The sequence below is a fragment of the Lepidochelys kempii genome, chromosome 4 (genome assembly GCF_965140285.1).
Source record: "Lepidochelys kempii isolate rLepKem1 chromosome 4, rLepKem1.hap1, whole genome shotgun sequence".
In the NCBI taxonomy this organism is placed as follows: Eukaryota; Metazoa; Chordata; order Testudines; family Cheloniidae; genus Lepidochelys; species Lepidochelys kempii.
Genome location: NC_136383.1, coordinates 39767878 through 39790344, shown reverse-complemented (window position 1 = coordinate 39790344; position 22467 = coordinate 39767878). Strand labels below are relative to the sequence as shown.

The window sequence follows — 22467 nt, the reverse complement described above, 5'->3', positions numbered from 1 at the left end:
CAAATTTAATACAGTATGGCGTTCAAAGGGAGTAACCCAATGGAGGCATAATTTCACATTTGTACAACTGCTGATATTCAGTTTCATACCGGCATCTAATTAAAAAGAGGGGAAGGAGGCTAGGTTATCCTGAAATCAGAAAGCACTGGAAAACTTGCACCCATTCATACTGTTGCACAAAGAAAACAAACCAGAAACATTTTGTTGTGAGGGAGATATTTGCTTTCCTGTGTTGAATCTTAATACGCAAACAAGCATAATAAACTAATTCAGAGCACGGGGGGAGGTGTACTTTTCTGAGTCTTCACTTAACTGTACTAGTCTAGAATCTTTGTTTTACTGATAGGTAATTCCAACACTTTATGCGGCATTTAAGATGAAATAAATACTTTTTCTTGGTAAAAATTACTCTAGTGTTGCTGTACTTTATATTGGTATATTCAGTTTTGATTGGACTTCATTGCTCACAAGACACTCTGACACTGTGTTACAAAGACTGCTTCTGGAAGACCCACAGACTTGAAGACTGCTAATGATGCACCTAAGAATAAACTAAATAAATGTATGTTTTTAGATTTGTATATGAAATACAATGATCACACTGTTCACTAAATTGAAGTTTTAAAATCTATGCAAGTTTTCGGTATGATTCTCAAGTTTCAAGACATTTACTCTGGGTTTATTTTTGTCAGATGTTCTCAGGGTTCCTGATCAAGCATTTACAAAAAAAAAAGCAAATTTTACAAACTATGCAGAAGCAACTGCTGAAAGGATGCTGACCCTGAAGCTGACACAGATTACCTCAAACTAGAAAGAAATCTTAGGTACAACCATAGTGAGAGGACAAAATCATCTCAACCCTTATTTATATTTTAATTTTTTAAAATTTTCTTTTAACCATTTCTCTGCACCCAACACAAATTTTTTGGCCTCATGGATCCTAAGTTTTCATATATTAACATACCATTCAAATGTCTTATTTAGATTTTTAGTAGCTCCTTCAAACATATACCTTCACACACAATACTCCTGAGGGAATTCTGCACCACTGCGCGCACACACAATTCATGTCTAGTGCAGAATTTTTCCCCCCCCAGAAAATACATTCTGCCCAGGAACTGCTATAGTTCCACCTTTCACCCACCAGATGCTGGTCAGCTGGCTGTTCTGTTGCCAGAGCAGACAGCTGACCAGCAACAACAGCTAGCAGCCAACTGTATTAATTACAGCAACCCGCCCATGAAGCCAGGTTAGGAGGGAGAGTGGGACACACGGGGCTGCTGGGAGGGGCGGGGTCACAGACTGGGTTTCAGAAGGGTTGGGGGGAGGGACAGCCTAGGGCACGGGCTCAGGAGGAAATGGGATGATAGCACTGAGCCAAGAGCTGAATGGGAGGGGGTTCCAGGGCTACATGGGGACAGCGGGTGCAGTGACATATGGGGACAAGGGCAGATGTGCATGACTGAATGCGAGAGGCTCGGGGTCACCCAAGGTCTGCATGGGGGAAACTCCCCAACACCCTAACAATCCCTCCCCCGCCCCCACAAAAGAAACTATTCCTTACTTCTCCCACCCACACCCAACAACCCTCCAGGTTCATCCCCAGGCTCCTTTCCTCTCCCTCAGCTCCCCCATTGCCCCTGACACCCCAAGCTTTTGCACTGCTTCTGACGGGTGTGGGAAATATGTTTCAGTATTGTAGTTTAAATGAATTTCTCAACGTTCTATATTAATATGCCTAGTAAGGAATCTATTTGTCAAAAAACATTTCCTTTTTATTTTGGTTTGTATTGTTACAGACATACTTGGTCTCACCAAAATAATTGAAACTAGTGTGACTATATTGTGTTATTTTGTGCAGAATTTTTAACTTTTTGGTGCAGAATTCCCCCAGGAGTAACTTAAATAGGAAATAAAGCAAAACCTCAGCACCTTGTTGTCTAAATCTGCTGATTCCCAACTTTACGTTGATGTAAAGCTGTTCACAGCCTATATGACAGTATGGTTAACCACAACTAACTGAAGTGTTAAGCTTTTGTGGAGGAGTTAATCAAGTATACTGTAAATACATTTTGTAAGAAAATGCACTACAAATGACATCCTGATGGATGTCATTCAAAAGCATTTCTGAGTACTGTAATGAGAGTTTATAAAGCTCTCAATAATTCAAACACACTTTTCAGTCACAAAATACTAACTTATTCCTCCCTACCTCACAAACCCTTCCTGTTTCTAGATCCTAAGGATTTAATATCAGAGATCACAACTCTTAGTAACCAACAGCAAACAGTTTTAAGTTTCCTTTGACCTAGTTAATAGGAATTCTTTAACACAGCACATTCCAACCTTTCTAGTCCACTTTGTTTCCTTCTTCACTTTTTTCCCCATACCTTAAAAGTTGGAACAGAAAGATGCTCCAAAGACGAGGCGCTTTCCTCACTAGTTGGGGTATCAAGATCTAAAGGCCGATGTAAGGAAGATTTTGAGGTTCTTTTGTTTGTTGGATGCTTTACTGACCAGTTGACCACCTGAAACTGGGTAAGGTAACTTTGGTAACAGGTCATTATAGGCTGTTGGGAAGTTATTTGATCACTTTCTACAGTCTTCTCAGCTTCCATGATATACATGTGCTCAACAAGCTCATCCTCTCCTCCCACTGCTGAAACAAATGAAGCCTGTGAAGCATGAGTCTTGATTGGCAAAGTCTTTGGATCTTGACTGGCTTCTCCATGGACTGTACTAGTTAGAGGTCCTTCTACACTGTGATAGATTGACCCTCTACTATATTCAATTTGCTGGGCTTGCTTTTTTCTCCTTTTTCTCCCTGGATAGGTTCCTGGACCTTCATCACTGCTTATTGGCTCAAACTCTTCAGCTGCTGAAAAATAGGCTTCACTATCAGCCATTGACATGCTAGAGTCCATTGAGCGATACTGGTGAAATGAATTTGAATCTGCAGATGGTGTGTATGGAAAAGAACCAAAGCTTCTCCTCTGCTTTGGAGAGTCCAAGACATTCTCATCACTGCGAGAGACATCACTACTGAACTGAACACCAACTGGAACAGGCTGCTTGTCACCATAGAATGCTGCGGTAAGACTCTTGGTGCTCCCAAGTCGGGTAGAACACACTGATGCTTGCCGTTTCAAAGGAGACCTGAGGGGAGACTGTCCTACAGACCTTTCCTGGTTGTTAGGAGACACAGGACTGCTTTCTGAAACTTCTGCTGGAGTACTAGAAATAGAAAAAAAAACAATTGTTTTTTTCATTTAATATCGTCCAAATCTTACATTGCACAATCTTGACAATTATTAATGCACATTTAAAGAAACAGTTTATGCACTTTTCATCAACACAAAGGAGGAAATTATAATTGTCAAAGAAAATATCTATTCATATACGAAATTATTTTCACAATACAGAGCATGGATACTAAACCATATTAAGGTCTTATAGTAACGAGGCCATCTTCAAACTGATCAAAGCACAAATGAGGCTTGTCCAGGCAAATGCTATTGTCATGCATGTTGCATTTTGGATATTAATGAGTCAACTTTTGTATTCCAAGTAGCAAATTAATTTCAGGAATACTGTTATAAATCATCAGTTGTGTTTGAATTGGTTTACTCAGCCTTATTAATCCTTAAGAGTACAAATAAATTTTTACCTTGGACAGAGTACTAACCTTCCATGACCATCCTCTCTTTTTGCACCAGACACTAACTCCTTTTGTCCCATGTGATCTTCAGTAGCAGAAGAAGGGCTTTCCTTCTCACCTGCAAGCAAGGGAAGTGCAGCACTGGAACTGCTGTTTTCCTCTGAAGATGATGAGGAGCTATGGGATCGCAATGGTACTTGCAGACACAGGTGCTGGGCCTTTCTCTCTATTTCTATACCCACAGACCTGCTATCCCAATCTTTTCTTTTTACACCATTTGTCTTACCTAAGTACAGAAGAGACAGAAATCAATTACAAATGTGAACATTTTGTGGCACCAAGAATTAAGAACTATAATGGTTTCCTCTCCCCCCACCCTTAAAAAAAAGTAACATTCAAATACATCCATACACATATATCTACACACATACATATTGCACTGACAAAAATGGATAAAGACAACTAGAAGTGTTAAAAGGCAAAACACTAGACGCCCCCATTGATTGACGCCCAATTTAGACAATTAACTACAAGTCGATGTAAAGTCCTCAGACTGAATATGAACAAGAAAGCAACTGTAGACCCCCCTCAACAGATTGGATGGATTAGCACCCATTGTGTTTTAGTACATACTCTCCACTGTCACAGGTTTATCAGACCACATTCTATTGTGCAACCTGTAGTAGAATTACATACACAGTATTTAGTAATAACTTATTGTTCATTTACCAGAATCAGACTTTAAGACTTTAGAAAGTACGTTGTACACTTAAGAATCTACACTTCTCAGTAAGTGGGACAAAACTGCACACTAAGTAGTACACATTTTATTCTTACTATCTATAATTTTGGGAATCTCCTTGGTAATAATCCATTCTCCTGGCTGCAATAAAGACTGTCCATAAAACATATCAGATTCTGCACTTGTACTTGAAAAGGCAGAGCTGCTTGAAGGCGTCATCTCTTCAAGCTTGAAGAAGTCTAGTCCTGTTACTGTGCCACCAAAGAATCGGCAGCCACCAAGACAGCCACACTTGTTCTTGCTTCTCTTGTTCTTCACATTATCGTCTGGCCACAAAAACCACAACCTTTGCAAAGGAAAACAAAAAAATAAATACAAGAAGCATTAGTGCACTGAGATTTAGGTACATTTAAACTCACATTGTGAAACCGGTTTCAGAGTAGCAGCCGTGTTAGTCTGTATTTGCAAAAAGAAAAGGAGTACTAGTGGCACCTTAGAGACTAACCAATTTATTTGAGCATAAGCTTTCGTGAGCTACAGCTCACTGTCTCTTTTTCACATACCAACCCCCATTTTATGGATTCGTTTATACAATTGAATCAAGCCCTTTACAAATACAATGCAGATACATAAATTGCACACATCTACAGAAACACTAAATACCATCCAGTTTAGTTTCCAATATATGTTCTGATCATCTTTCCAAAGATCAGAAACACTTCCACAAATTAGGAAGGAGAGGTCTTAGTGTAAACAGTTCATGGTTTTGCAAAGAGATTGGCTACACTTGCAAGTTAGAGCACATTAAAGCAACCCCAGGCGCGCTAACTCCCGACCTGTCCACACTAGCAAGGCACTTAGAGCACCTGGACTCTGCAGCTGGAGCGCTCCTGGTAATCCACCTCCACGAGAAACATAGAGCTTGCTGTGCCCCAGCTGAAATGCCTGGGCATCAGTGTGAACGCAGTGTTGCATTACTGCGCTGTGATCGGCCTCCGGAAACATCCCATAATCCCCTGAAGTTAAGTGGCCACTCTTGTCATTATTTTGAACTCGGCTGTAGGAATGCAGATATCCCCTTTCAAAGCTCCGTTTCTGAGAGCTGGCATGCTTATCTGCTCTGGTACAAAGCAACCATTACTGTGGAATGCTGCTGGCTGTGAGTGAGTGAGACAGAGGGAGGGGTGGGGGAAGTGTGGTCGGCTGCGGTCTGAACTTACAAGACAGCATGCTGACACACTCTTAGCACCCCAAAAACCAACTCTCTCTCCCCCCACATACACACAACACACTCCCTGTCACACTCCACCCCCCTCCCATTTGAAAAGCATGTTGCAGCCACTTGAATGCTGTGATAGCTACCACAATGAACTGCTCTCTGTGGTGTTGCAAGAGCTGCTAATGTGGCCATGCCAGTGCGCTTGAATCTGACAGTGCGAACACACAGCAGCATTTTCCCTGATACAGTCTCCGAAGGCTGGTTTAACTCCCAGCGCTCTACATCTCCAAGTGTAGCCATGTCCAAAGTGTATGCACTATTTCAGAAGTATCTACCAGTATACGTCATAAGAAAAGTGTGTTTGAAAGACTGCTATAAGGAAGGTGAGTTTTGATGCCATTCTTTGTTAACTTGGACTCCTGAGGCCATTTTGGAAGCTGTATTTTTATATCACTTGTAGATGATGTCATTTCCATTGTCACATAAGGATATGTTTAACTAGTCCCAGTCTCTTCACTGCAGGATTGATTCCTAAAATTAATTTCTAGATATTCTAGATTTCATAATCTTAACTGATGGCAATTCCAACAATTTTTCCAGTTTCAGCTTTTCCTTAATGTTATCCTAAATTTTCCCCTACTGCAGTATATTTCCATAATTTCTTGCTCAGTCCTATATGCCTAAGGAGAAAATATATTCTCTTTATACAGTATAAAGTTCTGTCTCTTCTCAAGGACTTTTCTTCAGACTAAATACACTCAACTCTGAGTCTTTCCTCAAATAGCAGATTTTAGTCAAAGTTTATCTTTCACTTGTCACTGAACTCTAATTTGTATGTCTTCTCTGAAACGTGGTACCCAACACTGAACAATGCAGCCTAGTTAAGGCGTAACCAGTTCAGACAAGAGAAAATTAATTACCTTTGTATTTAGATTTACACCTTTAGTCAAATATGGCATTCGCAGGGCAGATCCTCAACTGATGTAAAATGTCATAGCTCCACTGAAGTCAATGGAGCTATGATGATTTACATCAGCTGAAGATCTGCCCCAGCTTCTTGAGCAACCTCATTGCACTGTTGATTGTTTTTCCATTTATACTCATGATCACCACAAATTAATTTTTTTAATCACCTCCTAATGAGTTATCCTGATTTGTTTTTACAAACATATAGCAGTTTGTTTTTACACAAACAGTTTTTGATTGGTCCTTAATGAATTTCATTATTACTCAATTCAGCCGATTTTGCCACGTTTCTAGTTTCAGAATGCATTTTTCTCCAATTCTCTGAATTAGTGATATTAAATACTTGGATTGCTGATTGTATCTAGATAACCTTCAGAACTGGTTCAGATTCTCCACAATCTATGCATTCATTTTAAAAAAAAAAATTTGTAGCCCTTAGTGTTATGAAAACGTTCAAAAATACGGCTGAATGTAGCATGGTCTTTGATAATGTGAAACAAGTTCACAGGATTTGTCAGTTGCTCTCATTCATCCAAACAAAATGTGAACTCGAAAGCTTAGTTGTGATACTTCGAGAAACAGATTTTTTAAAAGTAACTGTATAAAGTAGGTCTATAACTGAAAACAAAAATGGCTAAACAAAGGGCAAAAATAGCAGTGGTAATAAAAGTGATTTGCATCATTTTCCCCCTCTCACTCATTGATGCTTTATGGCAGATTACTAAAAGAAAGTTTAGTTATTTCCTCAAGGCCATATTTTACATTTTTTTTGCAGAAATCTATGCTGTTATCAGTGGGAGATCCAGTGTGGACTGAAGGCAGTATACAATCCTATCTTTGTAGCTTAGGCCAACGATTAAAAACTGATTTACTTCTCTTTATTTTGAGCTCTACAAATATAAAAATCATTCAATTCTCTGTTATCCACGAAGTTGGCAACCAAATCCTTAATCTCCTCTGAGCACTTTACATACATAGGTAGTTCTCAGCAACCTACCTACTTATAAAGTGAGTACAATCTAATTTTTAAGCAAATGTACAAGAGTCAGCACTTAAAAATACACCCTCATGAATAAATAAATGTATCAACTAAAAAGATATGAAATATGGTGACTTCACATCCTCCAATAATTTCACTTACCTCTTAATTCTGCTATCATGTGTTTCTAAGAAATGTCTCTGTACTTCATGTTTAGAATGATGATCCACAGCTAAAGCAATATCAGCAGTGATGAGTCCCAAATTGACAGACCCAGCTTCCAGCCAGTACGCCCTCCGCAGTATTGCAGGTTGAAGACCAACTCTGCAGGTATTCACCTGCTCAATGTACTGTCTCATCTGAAAGTCTTGGATAGCAGCACTTATACCCTCTCCAACAAACTGGTTGTGGAGGTTACAGTTTGCAACACGTACAGCACCCATCTGAAAATATTATTAAAAAAGAATATCTTTAACTATTCAGATTAAACTACAAAAGCGTCATTTAAAAATTGCAGGACCCCATAATGCAGTCCCAGAAAGATACAACTCAGTATATTATTTAAAGAATTATTTAAAGCAAGGCTGATCTATTGGTCAGGAACTACATTTAGCCACACACGTGAAATCAATATCCTTTGTGGCCTTGGACAGATCACTAAATCTCTCTACCTCAGGTTCCATTTGTAAAAAGATGATAAAATGTACCCTTCTAATGAATGTTATGATTCATGTCTGAGAGCATTGGCCTGCTAAACCCAGGGTTGTGAGGTCAATCCTTGAGGGGGCCATTTAGGGATCTGGTGCAAAAATTGGGGATTGGTCCTGCTTTGAGCAGGGGGTTGGACTAGATGATCTCCTGAGGCCCCTGCCAACCCCCATATTCTATGATTCTAAGGTAGAGGTGTTATGAATTTCCTAAGTATAACCTAAAACAGCGGTTCTCAAACTTTTTTTTGCTGGGATATCTTTTGAAATATTTCAGGCTGTGACAACCTCCCCCCAGAAGTGATGACCCCTTCCATACCATGTCAGCATTACTTCTGCACTGCTGCTGGTGGTGGCGCTGCCTTCAGAGTTGGGCATCTGGAGAGTGGCAGTTGCTGGTGTAGCATGGTATGGTATTGCCACCTTACTTCTGCATAGCTGCTGGCAGCGGCGCTGCCTTCAGAGCTGGGCTCCCAGCCAGCAGCTGCCGCTTTCCGACCATCCAGTACCGAAGGCTATGCAGAAGTAAGGGTGGCAATACCGTGATCCCTCCTACAAGAGGCTTGCTAACCCCCTTTGGATTAGTACCCCCAGTCTGAGAAATGCTGACCTAAAAATCAAGGAATTTGCAAACTGTGTGTTTAGAATAGCAATTTGAGTACAAGCTGAGTATGAAAATCCTCATTTTGCTATTATATAGCCTTCAGAAAGAATGGTTATTAGATATCTATTTTGAATACAACAGTATTTTACTTTATGAAGCACTTATACACTAATTGATGACAAAACTTTGTGGATAGAGCAACAAACTTGCATAGTTGAGTCCAACCCTAAAACCTCTGTAGCCCATAGAGGTAGCTCAGCCTTTTATTTTACTTAGCACTAACACAAGGAACCTACAGGCCTGTATCCTGTAAGACATTATTTATGCTAAATTGCTTAAGACAAAGTAGGCCTATGACCCTTACATACTTTAGGGTAGCTGTCGGACGATTTTATGTAAGTCTATGGGCACATGCAGTGATGACACTGGAGATATCCCTAATACTATTTGACTGCTAATTGTTTATATGGTTTGGATCTTTCTTGTCCTCACTAATTGTTTTAATAAAAGCGGCTAAGACTTTGCTTTGCCCTCAGTATGAATGTTTTGCCATATACTCCAGGGTTCTCTACAAGATATTGAACTTGTTAGTTTTTGAGTCAGTTTTAATTCTGTGGAGCCTGATTCTGGGACAAGGACCCTATATCCCCCCAGCTCATTAAATTAGTATCAATTGGCAATCAATATAATTATTAACCATTAAAAAGAATCAAGCTACACCCTTTAATGCCAACTGGTTGCAGGAATATCCTGGTCCTGGTACTTACATTTGGTTTACCAAAGAGCGTGTCATGTAACACCTTAAATGAAAGCCAGGATCATGCTGGTCATTAATATTGTTGTGAAATGTATGGACAGATATTATGTAAGATGTTGTGTATGTATAATGAAAATATGTTTCTAAAGTCTGTATCAAGGCAGGGTTGACAAACGGGTTTCTGCCAGACAAAGGATATATGTTCGCCTGTCTCTTGGTTCACATGTAAATTGAGCATTGGGAGCCAACATAACAGAAGCCCTATTTACATATGAAATCAACAGAGGAATGTCAGCAGAGCGACAGGGCACTGGGGAATAAACCTCATGGGGCTGTCCTATCTCTAGGAGGGAGAATGAATTTCGAGGAACATAAGGAGAAGGAAAAAACACACCTCTTTATCTTACACCTAGGAAAATATTTGGGCAGTGCGACTACATTCATGAAAACAGGATCACAACCAGCCCTTGCTGAAATGCTGCAGAGCACATTTGGGGGGAGATAAATGACTTAGACAGAAGGTTAACTTGTAAATTAAATTTAATCCCTAGAAAGCATGTTATACTTTTGTGTTATATGTGACCTGTTCCTATTATCCTTACTTACCATCTCTTAAATCTGCATCTTTGATGCTATATATTTATAGTGAAAACAATAATAAGTTTATCTCATATGTATTAAGTGCTGATCCTGAATTGAATTGAGTAAGCTGATGTGTACACTGTCTCCTTGCAGGCAGCAGACCTGGTATTTCTGTGAGTGTTCAGCGTGCACAGAAGGGGCTGGACAAGGGAATGTTTCAATGGACTCAGGTACACCCATGTTTAACCTGCAAGGCCAAAATAAGGGCCGACAGAGCCACCTAAACAATCTCCTTTGGGTTAACAGACTGGAGGCATCATGGAGCTGACCCTCAGTTAAGCACAAGCAAGTCTCTCTCTCATATTGGAGGCCGGGAACCTCAAGAACTGACACACTGAGTGCTCAGATGCAGAACCTCAACTCTGCCACCACTATGTATTACAATACAGTCTTTACATAATCATACACTATTTCTCTGACTAGGCATAAGTCTAGCAGTTCTGCAGAAATGCACAGGAGGGAGCCCCTCTCCTCCACAAAACAACATTGGCTGAAGTCCTTGCTTTGTATCCTGTAAGCACCTAACTTCTGCATCAGATCCAGGCCTAGCCATCTCATCAGGCCAGTGCAAAGCTAATTCAGCTGCAGATGCTCACCAATCTTTCCTTAGATGCTCAGCTTAACAAGATTAGTTATAACACTTACTGTACATGTTCAAAACCCAATTTTCAAACTCTCAAACTGAGAAAATAAAAATAAATTTCCTTCAGAATATGGCTACTCCAAAAATCTATTATACCAACTTTCAAAATCACACTTTTCAATTTTTAAGACTGAAATATTTTTATTCTTCACATATTTTGCAGAAGAGGGAAGATTGGAAAAAATACTGAAAATAGGACTAACATACTTTTGAAAATTTAACCTATGGTCTATTACATTAGAAGTCTGCATTGTGTTGCCAGCTCTAGCACAAATTTATTATGGGACACTGTAAATGGACTTACGGTAAAACTTTCAAAATTGCCTAAGAGACTTCGGAGCCTAAAAAGTCACTTTTGAAACTGGGACTTAGACAGGTTAAAATGTTCAAGACTCCAAAGACTATTTTTTTCATGAAATACCAAATTCTTAAATATATTTTTAATCTTCTAATTTTCAAAATAAGTACTACTGCAGAACAAACATTCCAGACAATAAATTCAGTTATTTAGTCTGTGTAAAATATAGGAAGTGCTTTCTCATTTGGCAGAGAGAAAAAGAAAAAGAATATCGTAATTATCACAGAAAGGAGGGGCGAAAATATTTTCACCTTTATGTTGGTGGCACAGCCATGCTCTACAATATACAGATCTGCTCCATCTACTGCAAGGCGTGTCATAGTGTACTTTAAATCGTCAGATGCTGGACATGGCCCAGGAACACAGTTCATCTGGAGGAGATATTTAAACAAAGCACTCAATTTTGTTAGAGTTTTAATTTCATATTAACAAGTTTTTCCTTATCATACTTCAATTTCTCACTAAACAGAGAACAAATTAGACCAAAAAGAATGGATTATTTGCCCTACAGTAAGTGATTCTTTGAGATGTGTTGTCCGCATGGGATTCCACTCTTGGTGCAAATGTACCCCGTGCACATGAGATTGGATTCTTTTGATCAGCAGTGTCCAAGGGCCCTGCCTGCACCTTAGATGTCCTTGTACCCATTTCAGCTGAGGGCATAAATGGTGGAGCGGGACCATCCATCCATCAGTTCCCTCACCAATACAGGATCCCAGTTTAAGACTCTTTAATGACAGGAGAGGAGGGCAGACTATGGAATCAATGTGAACAACATATCTCCAAGTGGCACCTTAGAGACTAACAAATTCATTTGAGCATAAGCTTTCGTGAGCTACAGCTCACTTCATCGGATGCATCCGATGAAGTGAGCTGTAGCTCACGAAAGCTTATGCTCAAATAAATTGGTTCGTCTCTAAGGTGCCACAAGTACTCCTTTTCTTTTTGCGAATACAGACTAACATGGCTGCTACTCTGAAACGTATCTCCAAGTTAGACTCAGACTTTAAAGTCAGAAGGGACCGTCATGATCATCTAGTCTGACCTCCTGTCCTTACCGTGGGGTAAGTATTCTTTATTCAATTGACAGTCCACATGGATTCCACTCTTGGTAACACCCAATTGTTGGTTTGCTTGGAAGTACGCAGCAGTTGTCCTATTTAAACAATGACTGCAGGCCAGTCCTATCAAACTGTGTGTGGGATGTGGAAGCCTATACCAAAAAGAGTAGTGTCTTCTAAAGGTGTGGACCGAGCTCCACATCGGTGCCCTACAAGTTTCAGAAATAGGGACATTTTTCAAACAGAATCAGTTCTAATATGATTAGGTGGATATAATCTGGCTAATTTATAACATGTCCTTATATTTTCAAAGACCTTCTTAGATAATCTCTGAGAGGATATTGCCTGACCCTTAAGCCTATCAGCAAAGGCTACAAACAGTCTAGGTGTGTTCCTGAATGTTTTCTTCCTCTTAAGGTATATGTCAATGCCTTAATACATCAAGTGTATTCAACTTCCCCTGGGTCTGAATGAGGTTTAGGCAAGAAACTGGGACCTGAAAAAACTGGTTCAAATAGAAACACTTTTGGGAAGGAACTTGGGATGAGGCCTGAGAGCTATCCTGTCCTTACAAAACATTGTATAAGGGGGACTCAGCATGCGGGCCTGCATCTCCTCTACCCTTTGAGCTGACATAATGCCCACTAAAAAAGCAGTCTTCATAGGTAAGTGATAAAGGAGACAAATTACAAAGGGGTTAAAAGAGGGACCCATCAACTCTGCTTATTACTAAGTTGAGGTCCCAAAAGGGAGGGGGTTACTGAAATGGGGGTAAAATATGAATAAGGCCTTTAAGAAATTTATCCACTGTAGGGTGGGAGAATACTGTGTGGCTCTGGAGAGGAGGAGATGTACAGATACTGCTGCTACATGGACCCCTAGGGAGCTGTTTCAGAGCTAGCAAATAGTCTAATACTGCTAAAATGGGTGATGTCAGGGGAGACAGCTGGTGCTGAAATGCCCAAATAGAAAATCTCTTCCATTTAGCTTTTTAAGTCAGGCTTTCCTGCTTTGCAGAATCGTGTGAATCTCAGCTGCAAAACTTCTTTCAGTGGACGTGTCAGCCAGCCAGCATGCTGGCAGTCAGATGTACCAAAGCTCCATTCAGGTGTAGGATCTAACCCATGCGAGAATATGTTGGGCCGGGCTGATAGCGTGATGAGAGGATCATCAGATCTGAATACCAGAACTGCTGTTCAATCATCAGTCCTATGTTTGCCTCAGTTTTCTCAGAACCCCTAATATTCCTGGGGATCAGCACAATGACAGATAAGTCCCAATGACCCAGGAATGAGAAAAGCATCTGTTATCAAGCCTAGGCTCAAACTCTCTCTTCAGAGACTTCAGAGACTTCTTGTTGAGGTCTGTGGCAATCAGGCCTATTTCAAGGAATCCCAACTTGCAAAAGATGTTCTGCAGGACTGAGTCTTTGACAGACCAGACCACTCTCAGTTGTCTGAGAGCTGCCCATCGAGTTGATCTGCCAAGGTGCTCTGAAGGCTGGGAAGGTGCAGAGCCACTAGTGTAATCTGATTCAGAATACACCAACTCCAGAGTATCATGTCCTCCTGACAGAGTGGAGACTATCTTACTCCCCCTTGTCTGACATAAGGCATAACTGTGGTGTGGTCTGCCAGCACCTTAATACGGGATATCTGGAGTCATGGTAGGAATGCATTGCATGCCAGGTGGACGGCTCAGAGTTTCAGGATGAGCTTCCTGAGGGGCCCAGAGTTTAAAGTTGATTTAGAACAGCCCCTCCTCCCTGGGTACAGGCATTCATCACCACTGTCTTGGGAGAGGTGCAGAAAAAAAACTACTCCTTTGAACACCTGAACTTGGGTCTTTCCACCAGCTTAATGAGGAAAGGACTTCATGTGGGATCAGAACCAACATGTCCACCGGATGTCTGCTGAGTGGATACACGAATTTCAAACACCTTTGCAGGACGTGTAAACAAAGTCTGACAAACTCCATCACAGAGGTGTATGAGGTCAGAAGTCTGAGGCATGCCCTTAGGGATGTTTTGGAGTGAGTTTGATGTCAGTTGATGAAGTCCACTATTGTTTGGACTATTTCCCATGGAAGATAACCTCTCATGGACCTGGAATCTAATACTCCTACTCATTGAGAGAAGAGGAGATTGCAGCCAGGATAAGTTCTTCTTCCACATTACTTTCGTTATCCTGCTTTCTAGGATCCAATGCTGCACTAACTGACCTGGCTATGTTGGTTTATATGGACTCTTGGGGGAGGGTGGATGTAAAATTAGAAGGAGCCAAAAGATGCAGGCTTACTTGAACACAGCTGCACCTCCCAGCAGAGCCCTGGCAGATAAGGATATGGGGTGGGGGGATAAAATCAGGAGAGAACTAGGAAGAATGTTTCCTATGTGACCTAGGAAATTTTCTGTTGTCCTTTACACATCCTCTACGGAGTCTCTTCCTGATGCCCACTGCACTACCCAAGGAGAATGTGTACAAGAGGAATAACTACTATGCCCTGATGGAGTTAAGAAAAGGAGTGGCCATTCTGTCAGGAATGCCCTGGATCTGTTGTGTCCTCCCTAACTGGGTAGAGGGTGAAGTTGGTAACAGAGGTGCCTCTACCGCTGTACTGACAGCTCAGTACCTGGTGGCCTAGTTATCACCACCCTCAAGCTCTCAAGGAAAGGAGATTCCAAAACTGGGCCCAGAGATAAATCATTCAAGTACCATACATGACCTGATTCCCACCACACTAGGTACTGATGCACTGGGCACCAAGAAACATGATTCCAAGGTTGCCTGTACAGAAGTGCCAGGTACCAAGGCACTGAGGGCTGAAAGTTCAGTACTGAAAGATTGCTGTTCACATATTTAGTGGGTACCATCAACATTCTTTTAATTAGTACCAAGGTACCAGAGAGGCCCTTCTTAGGCCACTGTCTCTCTTTGTTGAATGCAAGATGGCTCAGATTTCGGAGACTTGTGCCTTGAATCACCAAAGAGGGTGACCTGTGATTTTGCTGTACTCTGGAGCAGCTCCTTCCTACCCTATCAGAGTTCAAAGCCAGAATAGAGACAAATGACTGAGGCCTCTTGGTCAATATAACCAGAAATCTCAAGGTAAAATCTCTATTCACAGAAGCACTCATGAAGAGAAGAACAGACTAGAAGACTAAAATCTAAATGCATTCTTCTCTTTGGAGTCCAAGGAGGCATGCACAGGAGTACTCCAGGAGGAACAATTTTAGATGGTCTTTTCTAGTTTTTGAGTCAACTTAGAGCAGGAGTGACATATGGTACCTATGCACTCTCCTAGAAAACACAGGTACCTAGAGTGCTCATCAGTTGTCACTGAAGCGTCACACTAGGGGCAAGATTTAAACCCAAGAGATGTCGCTTCTGCCATTTTGCTGGAGTCCCTCTACAAGGGGGCAGAGATTAATAGCCTGGGTGTAATAGCCTGAAAACAGGAACCTGAGTAAAATAAGGAATTTGTATGTTTGTGTGTGTTGCCAACAGGCAACACAATTAACAACTCACTACACCGTGCACAGAGAATTAGGGGGACACTAAACATGTTCTATCTTGCTGTCGTGGCCGGTAAGAAGAAATTGAGAGACTGTTGATCCCGCCTCACCCTTTAAGCCATGGAGTGGAGATGAGTGAGGACATCCAGGGTGCAGAAATGGCCACAACAGACACTGCTGCCAAAATAATCTGATTTTATGCACCTGGGGTGTGTGTGCACCTAGAAGAGATTCCATGTGGATTGTCACTCAAAGAAGCATAATTATTTCCTTTACCAAATTATGGCTAACTAAAATATCTGCATGCTCCAAACCACATGTATAGCTTTGTTCTACTTTTGGATACTTTATATTCAAATACTATTGCAATATACTACTGCAAATATACCAACTTGTAGGCTCGAAATTGATGAAGCTTTACCTTAGATTCACAAAATCGACGATCAATTCCATGCTGACACATTATTACAGATTTTGGCCTTTCCAGTTCAAACTCTCGACACATTACATGAAACACAAACATCTGTCCCCATTCCAGCAGACATGCTAGCTGTAAGCAAATAGCAACAGGATCACAATACAGTAAGTATTCAAAATAAATTATCAGAGATCAGAGAAAGAACATTAGCAAAGCTTGAGAACGAAAGAAACCATGAGGAGCTTTATTCCTGCTGCTAGATAATCTACTTGCAATTAGCCACTATTGTAATTTTTCTGATTTGACATAGTTTGTAAGTTTCTGCAATTGTTCTTTCATGAGTGGCAAAGTGTACTCAAAAATCAAAACTCATCTATTTGAAACCAATCTATTTTAGCCACTTCTAAAGCAATTAACCCTCTTTAGGGAGAGATCTTTGTTTTTATGTAATTGAATGCTCATTTTTCAAAATTTACCTGGGGCTTGTCTACATCATGGGGTAACGCACTCAGCAGAGATGTGGTTTTTAAAGTTCTCTAATATGTTGTGCATTAATTAACCCATATAGGTGCTGCTGGTGGCACACTAAGGGTTCCCTAATATACTTTAACATACTACTCCAAATACCCTAGGTTTCAGTGATATCAAACTGCCACTCGTACAACGACTCATCAAAATGGGACACTTGAGCTGGCTACCCCAGACAGTTTGGAAGTAGAGGCAGAGGACCCACATCTCTGAAATTTATTATCATGAGATTTAGTGTGAACCTGGCCTCTTTCACAGCATGATGTAAAATGTAACCCCCCGCTTTTTTTTAAATAAGATTTTCATAAACTGCAATTCCCTGGCAATTCGTCTACTTGCCACCTTTTTCTGTCTCCTGTCATTAATGCTTGTTCAGTGCTACACACAGTAACAATATACATGCTCCTATTTGCAGGGAAATGTTGCATGCCATCTAAAGTGCATTTAAATATTATGGTTATGGATATCCTTTTAATATAAGTAACAATATTTACTTGCAAGAATATTCTGTACAAATCAGGACAATTTCAGGACATTAAGACAGATGGCTCCTACACTTGAAATTTCAAGCAGTGCTCGTCTGTACGCTCAGTTGTCTTTCTGCCTTCACACACACCCCTGGACCATAGTTCAATTCTAGATTTTACATGGAGATTCTCTCTCCCCATTTTGGAGTTTCAAACTGAATTTCCAAATCCTTTAATTTCAAGTTACTTTAGCCACAAATGAATCTCAGCTGGACTGAGCCTATGTACACTGGGTCCCTTCAAAAAAGGCCACATTACACTGGCTTTGCAACAAAGGAATGTGTATACACAGCTAAAGCCTTGTACTAAGTATGTTACCTAGCATTTCTAGAACATACCTGTGGTGCTGTAACCTTAGCTGTAAGGCAGCCAGCCTGCACATCGATCAGCCATGCATATTCTAAAGTATCACTTCCCACAGGCAGACCTTCTGCTGAAAACATAGCATGAGCTCGTAGCTGCAGACCTGACAGGCTGATATGGCCCTCTCTAAGTAGTTCATCCACAGAGGGTCGCTGTTGAGGAGAAGTCAATTACAGACAACTATTCTCAAAGAATGACTACACAGGGCTTTGTATTTTTTAATTATCAAAAGATACTTTTCTGACATTAATCCTGACCTATAAAATCCCACTGTTCTCCATACAATGAAAAATAAAAAATAATAAAATAGAACTTCAGCTAACATCTGGAAGTAAAATAAGGAAGAGTCATGTCACGTGCAATGGGCCATACGATAATATGCAAATCTTAAAGAGATAAATAAAAGACAAAACAAGTGTGAGTGTAGATTCTTTTTGGGAAATCGGTTATCCTTTATGTTAACTGGCTCACATTCTCCACCCCAGACCACCCAAAGTGTTGGAATCCACGTTGCTTATGGTGGGTTAATATATATGTGGTTAATGGATAATACATAAGTTGACTTTCCCTCAAAAAGCAGCAGTGGTTCCTGTTTGGGCACCAGTTACAAGAGGACTATACAGCAGTTGTATGGATCACCGCTAGGTGGGCCAGTTGCCTTCTTTATTTACGCCGGGGACTTCTCAGGTTCTACACCAGGGAAAAAAAAACCTCGAAGCCACGCCGGTTTCCAAAATTATATATCTTACTTACTGAATTAAATAACTAAGCAAAACCTTAAAATACATATAAATAAAACCAAATTAGAATAAAGTGGGTGAAAATAAAATATAATTGATGTAATCATCAGATTGATTAAACCACTTCAAAACAACAATTCCCTATAGGCTTTATATGATATTTTGGGAAAGCAATGGTCTTGTTTAAGTATCAGCCCCCCAAATGACAGGGCATTATCAATCTCAGTGCCAACTGATATATTTATGTTACAGCCAAACACAGGGAAAGTCAGAACACTCCCAAGCTGAAGCTGATGTTGACACTACGGCTCTGATGCCAATTAAGGCACTCTGTTCAATTTTCAGCTAGTTAGGTGTAATGGCTTTTGGGACACCCAGGACTGTCAGTCACCCTGTTACCCCACCTCCAGAGTGAGCAAAGTCTTCCCTATGCCTAGCTGGGTGTCAGATCCCTGACACCGCTAGCCTTTCAGCCACTCAAGCACTCTCCTCTGAGCTATGCCAGCCCTGTCTTTGCCTTGCAGGTTAACAATAGATTAGTGGTTTTCAACCTGCAGCCAGTCAAGACAGAGATGCGGCGCATGTGACATCCTCAGGGCTATATAGGTAGTATTGGATGCAGCCTACAATGATAAATAGGTTGAGAACCACTGCAATAGATGCATCCCAGTCTGAGTCCCTTTGAAGCAGTCCCCTGTGATTTCCAGCCCCTGACTCTCGTTATCCACAGAAATCCCAGATCCTCTACACCCAAAGATGCAGTGCACCCCAGTTACCTTAAAGCATCATTATTGTTATTACTGTGTGAAACAAACAACACATATAGGAACAAAATTAGAAAGGCCCAAGGCACAAAACACGATTAAACTAGCTAGAGACAAAGGTAACCAAAAAAACATTCTACAAATACATTAGAAGCAAGAGGAAGACCAAGGACAAGGTAGACCCATTACTCAATTGGGGGTGAGGGGGGGGGGACAATAACAGAAAATGTGGAAGTGGCAGAAGTGCTAAATGTCTTTTTTGTTTCAGTTTTCATCAAAAAAGTTAGTAGCGATTGGACATCTATCATAGTGAATGCCAATGAAAATGAGGTAGGATCAGAGGCTAAAATAGGGAAAGATCAAGTTAAAAATCACTTAGACATATTAGATGTCTTCAAGTCACCAGGGCCTAATGAAATACATCCTAGAATACTCAAGGAGCTGACCAAGGAGATATCTGAGCCATTAGTGATTATCTTCAAAAACCCATGGAAGACTAGAGATTACAGAGGACCGGAAATGGCAAACAGAGTGCCAATCTATAAAAAGGGAAATAAAGACAACCCAAGGAATTACAGACCAGTCATCTTAACTTCAGTACCCTGCAAGATAACGGAGCAAATAATTAAGCAATCAATTTGTGAACACCTAGAAGTAATAGTCAGCATGGCTTTGTCAAGAATAAATCCCATCAAACCAACCTAATAGCTTTCTTTCACATAACAAGCCTTGTGGATAGGAGAGAAGCAGAAGATGTGGTATATCTTGACTTTAGTAAGGCTTTTGATACGGTCTTGCATGACCTTCTCAAACAAACTAGGATTATCTGGGTATATTTTACTTAATCATTTTCCTGCCATTGTAGGACTTGAGCACTCCTGGACCAAGTTTGCACACTCCAGTCCATTCAGAGTCTTCCAGTCCTCACCCATTCTGCCAAAACCCTAGTCTGCTGTGTTACTGGACTTCATATCACACTGTCATGGCTGAATAATTATACTGGTTGTGGTTGATCTTCTTCAAGATAGTGCTTTTCATTCCTTCCTATGCCACCCAACTGCTCAACAGCTAGTCTCTTCTTGGACAATGTTTTCAGATATCATGGGTTTGCCTACTGATATATCGGATCCAAGTCCACAATTTATTTCCCATTTTTGGTGTCCATTCTTCAAGCTCCTTGGCATGGAATCCTTTATCTCATTGGCTTATCACTCTCTGACCAACGGGCAGATGGAATGGGTTAACCAGATAGATCTTGGAGCAATATCTCCACTGCTTTTTAAATTATCACCAGGATGATTGCGTTCCCTTATTATCATACTCAGAGTTCACTTATAATAATTCCACATAAGCCACCACCCAGTAGAACCTGTTTTATGGCACTTATGGTTCTCTTGGAGATAGTTTCTGAGTACCTCATCTTCGGGACTGGAGGTCTATAGGACAATCATGCTGCCAATGCAGGAGCAGGACATCAGCTTTCTTCTCTTCAAAAATGTCTGAAGTCCTGGTATTTCGCTGGTATCCCCAAGGCTGCCAGGGAGGCTGTTGGGGTCAGTAGGGACCCCTTCAGCTGAGTGCCCCTGTTTCAAATTCTTCTGGGGGAGGGGAGTGGACTTGCTTGGAGTTGCACTAGGGAGAAGCTCGAACCTCGAACTTGCCAGCAGGGAAGCAGGACTGCTGGCAGCACAAGAAATTAAAATTGACTTTGCTTGAACCCGAAAGGATGTGAGGATCATGAACAACAAGCCACATGATGCAGAGAATGACCAGCAAGTGTGGGGAATGGACTGGACCAAACCAAACTGGGGGAGGGACTCTCAATGACGCTGAAGGGCAGTGACCTCCAAGATAAGGCTTCTTGTGAAACTGGGCCTGAGGATAGGAGAGAACCACTGATGGCTTCTATTAGATCAGAGATGACCTTACATTGTGCCAGGATCCTATGTTTTAGGGAAAATTCTATGTCCATAAAATTACTGGAGATACCAGAGTCCACCAGTGCTTCCAGACTGACCTCTATCGTCGGGGATGTTGTAGACAGAACAGGAGCCTAAAGTGTGTTGGGTGCTGATTAGATGCCATCAAGCTACCTGAAGACAAATAGGTGCTGTGGACGGGAGCGAGGGGTGAAGTTCAAGCCCTGCCCAGACCCCTGGCGTTTTCTTGACCAACAAGCAGATCAACCCTATGCTGGACAATTCAAGGCAAAGTGTTCTGGACCTCCACAGTAGAGGAATAGACCCAATGCCTGGTGTTGATCTTTTTCTACATCGGAGAGATGGGGTTGGACTATGTCCAAGCTGCAAGGGCTCATGCAAAATTCTCAAGTTGGCACAGAGGGGGGCTAGATTTCTCCAGCAATAGAAGGGCTCAGGCCAGCACCTACTGGCCAGCAACTGGTGATGAGCCCCAACCTGGACCAGTCCATGGGGTAGGTTTGTAGGCATATAGGAACGGGAGCCAACATTGGTTCAGAAAGCCAGGGAACTTTCCGTAGTCCTGATTGAACTTGCTTAGTAAACAAATCTTCAGTTTCCATGGACCTGAGGCAGGGCTTGACTCTGAAAATTAGTGTTTTGTACCTGCAGGGCCCTAATCTGGATTTGTAAATTCTGCAGGGCATCTACCAAACCCAACAAGGGGATATTAGCTTTTGTAGGATCCATCCTAGAAAAGGAAGCTACTCCTTTTTATTTTGAGCTGCTCAAACTGTCACAGACTGGGGCATGGGTAGTCATGCCTAGAGGTCAGAGCTGGAGTCAGGCCCCATGAGTCAGAGCCAATGGTCAAAATCAGAGTCAGAAACCAGGAACTGAGCAGGGAAGCAAGGCTGGTACAGAAGCAATCACAATTGCAGGCATAAGTATTGGCCAACCGTCAGCCAAATGCTGCTGCTGGGCTTAAGAGCATGTTTGTCGGTTCCTCCAGCCAAGCGGTCAAGTTGGCCAATCAGATGATTCAGCTCCAAGTCTTCCATTGCTCACTAGGGAGGTGGAACGACTTGATCCCTGGCTCAGATGCAAACCCAAATTCTACACAGTTTTAAGGCAACAACATTAACAGGACAAAAGATCCTTTTCTCTTGTGTATGAACTAAGAATGAAGGCTGAACAGTGATAAAAACAGAATGCATGACCAACAGAATTACTACTATATAGTTTTCTTAAATGCTTTTCATGAATTGTCATCTTGAAAACATTTGTGAAAACGTGTGTGTGTTAGAGAGGATTCAATCAAAACATGATTCGGTTTTAGTTTCACAATAAAAATCAGC

At 41.2% G+C, this 22467-nt stretch overlaps 1 protein-coding gene across 16 annotated transcripts in view; it reads right to left on the bottom strand.

The window, feature by feature from the left end:
* The window catches only part of BLTP1 (bridge-like lipid transfer protein family member 1), a 246531-nt gene that overhangs the window by 124838 nt on the left and 99226 nt on the right, over window positions 1-22467 (bottom strand). For 15 of the 16 annotated variants that reach the window (XM_073341054.2, XM_073341041.2, XM_073341040.2 and 12 more), the window contains 7 exons: window positions 17662-17838; window positions 16272-16400; window positions 11527-11646; window positions 7727-8007; window positions 4496-4746; window positions 3686-3944; window positions 2391-3234 (listed from right to left, as the gene is read on the bottom strand). In XM_073341054.2, coding sequence (XP_073197155.1) covers window positions 2391-3234; window positions 3686-3944; window positions 4496-4746; window positions 7727-8007; window positions 11527-11646; window positions 16272-16400; window positions 17662-17838 — 2061 coding nt within the window. The remainder of the gene's footprint in view (window positions 1-2390; window positions 3235-3685; window positions 3945-4495; window positions 4747-7726; window positions 8008-11526; window positions 11647-16271; window positions 16401-17661; window positions 17839-22467) is intronic. The other variant, XM_073341048.2, reaches the window with a different exon arrangement.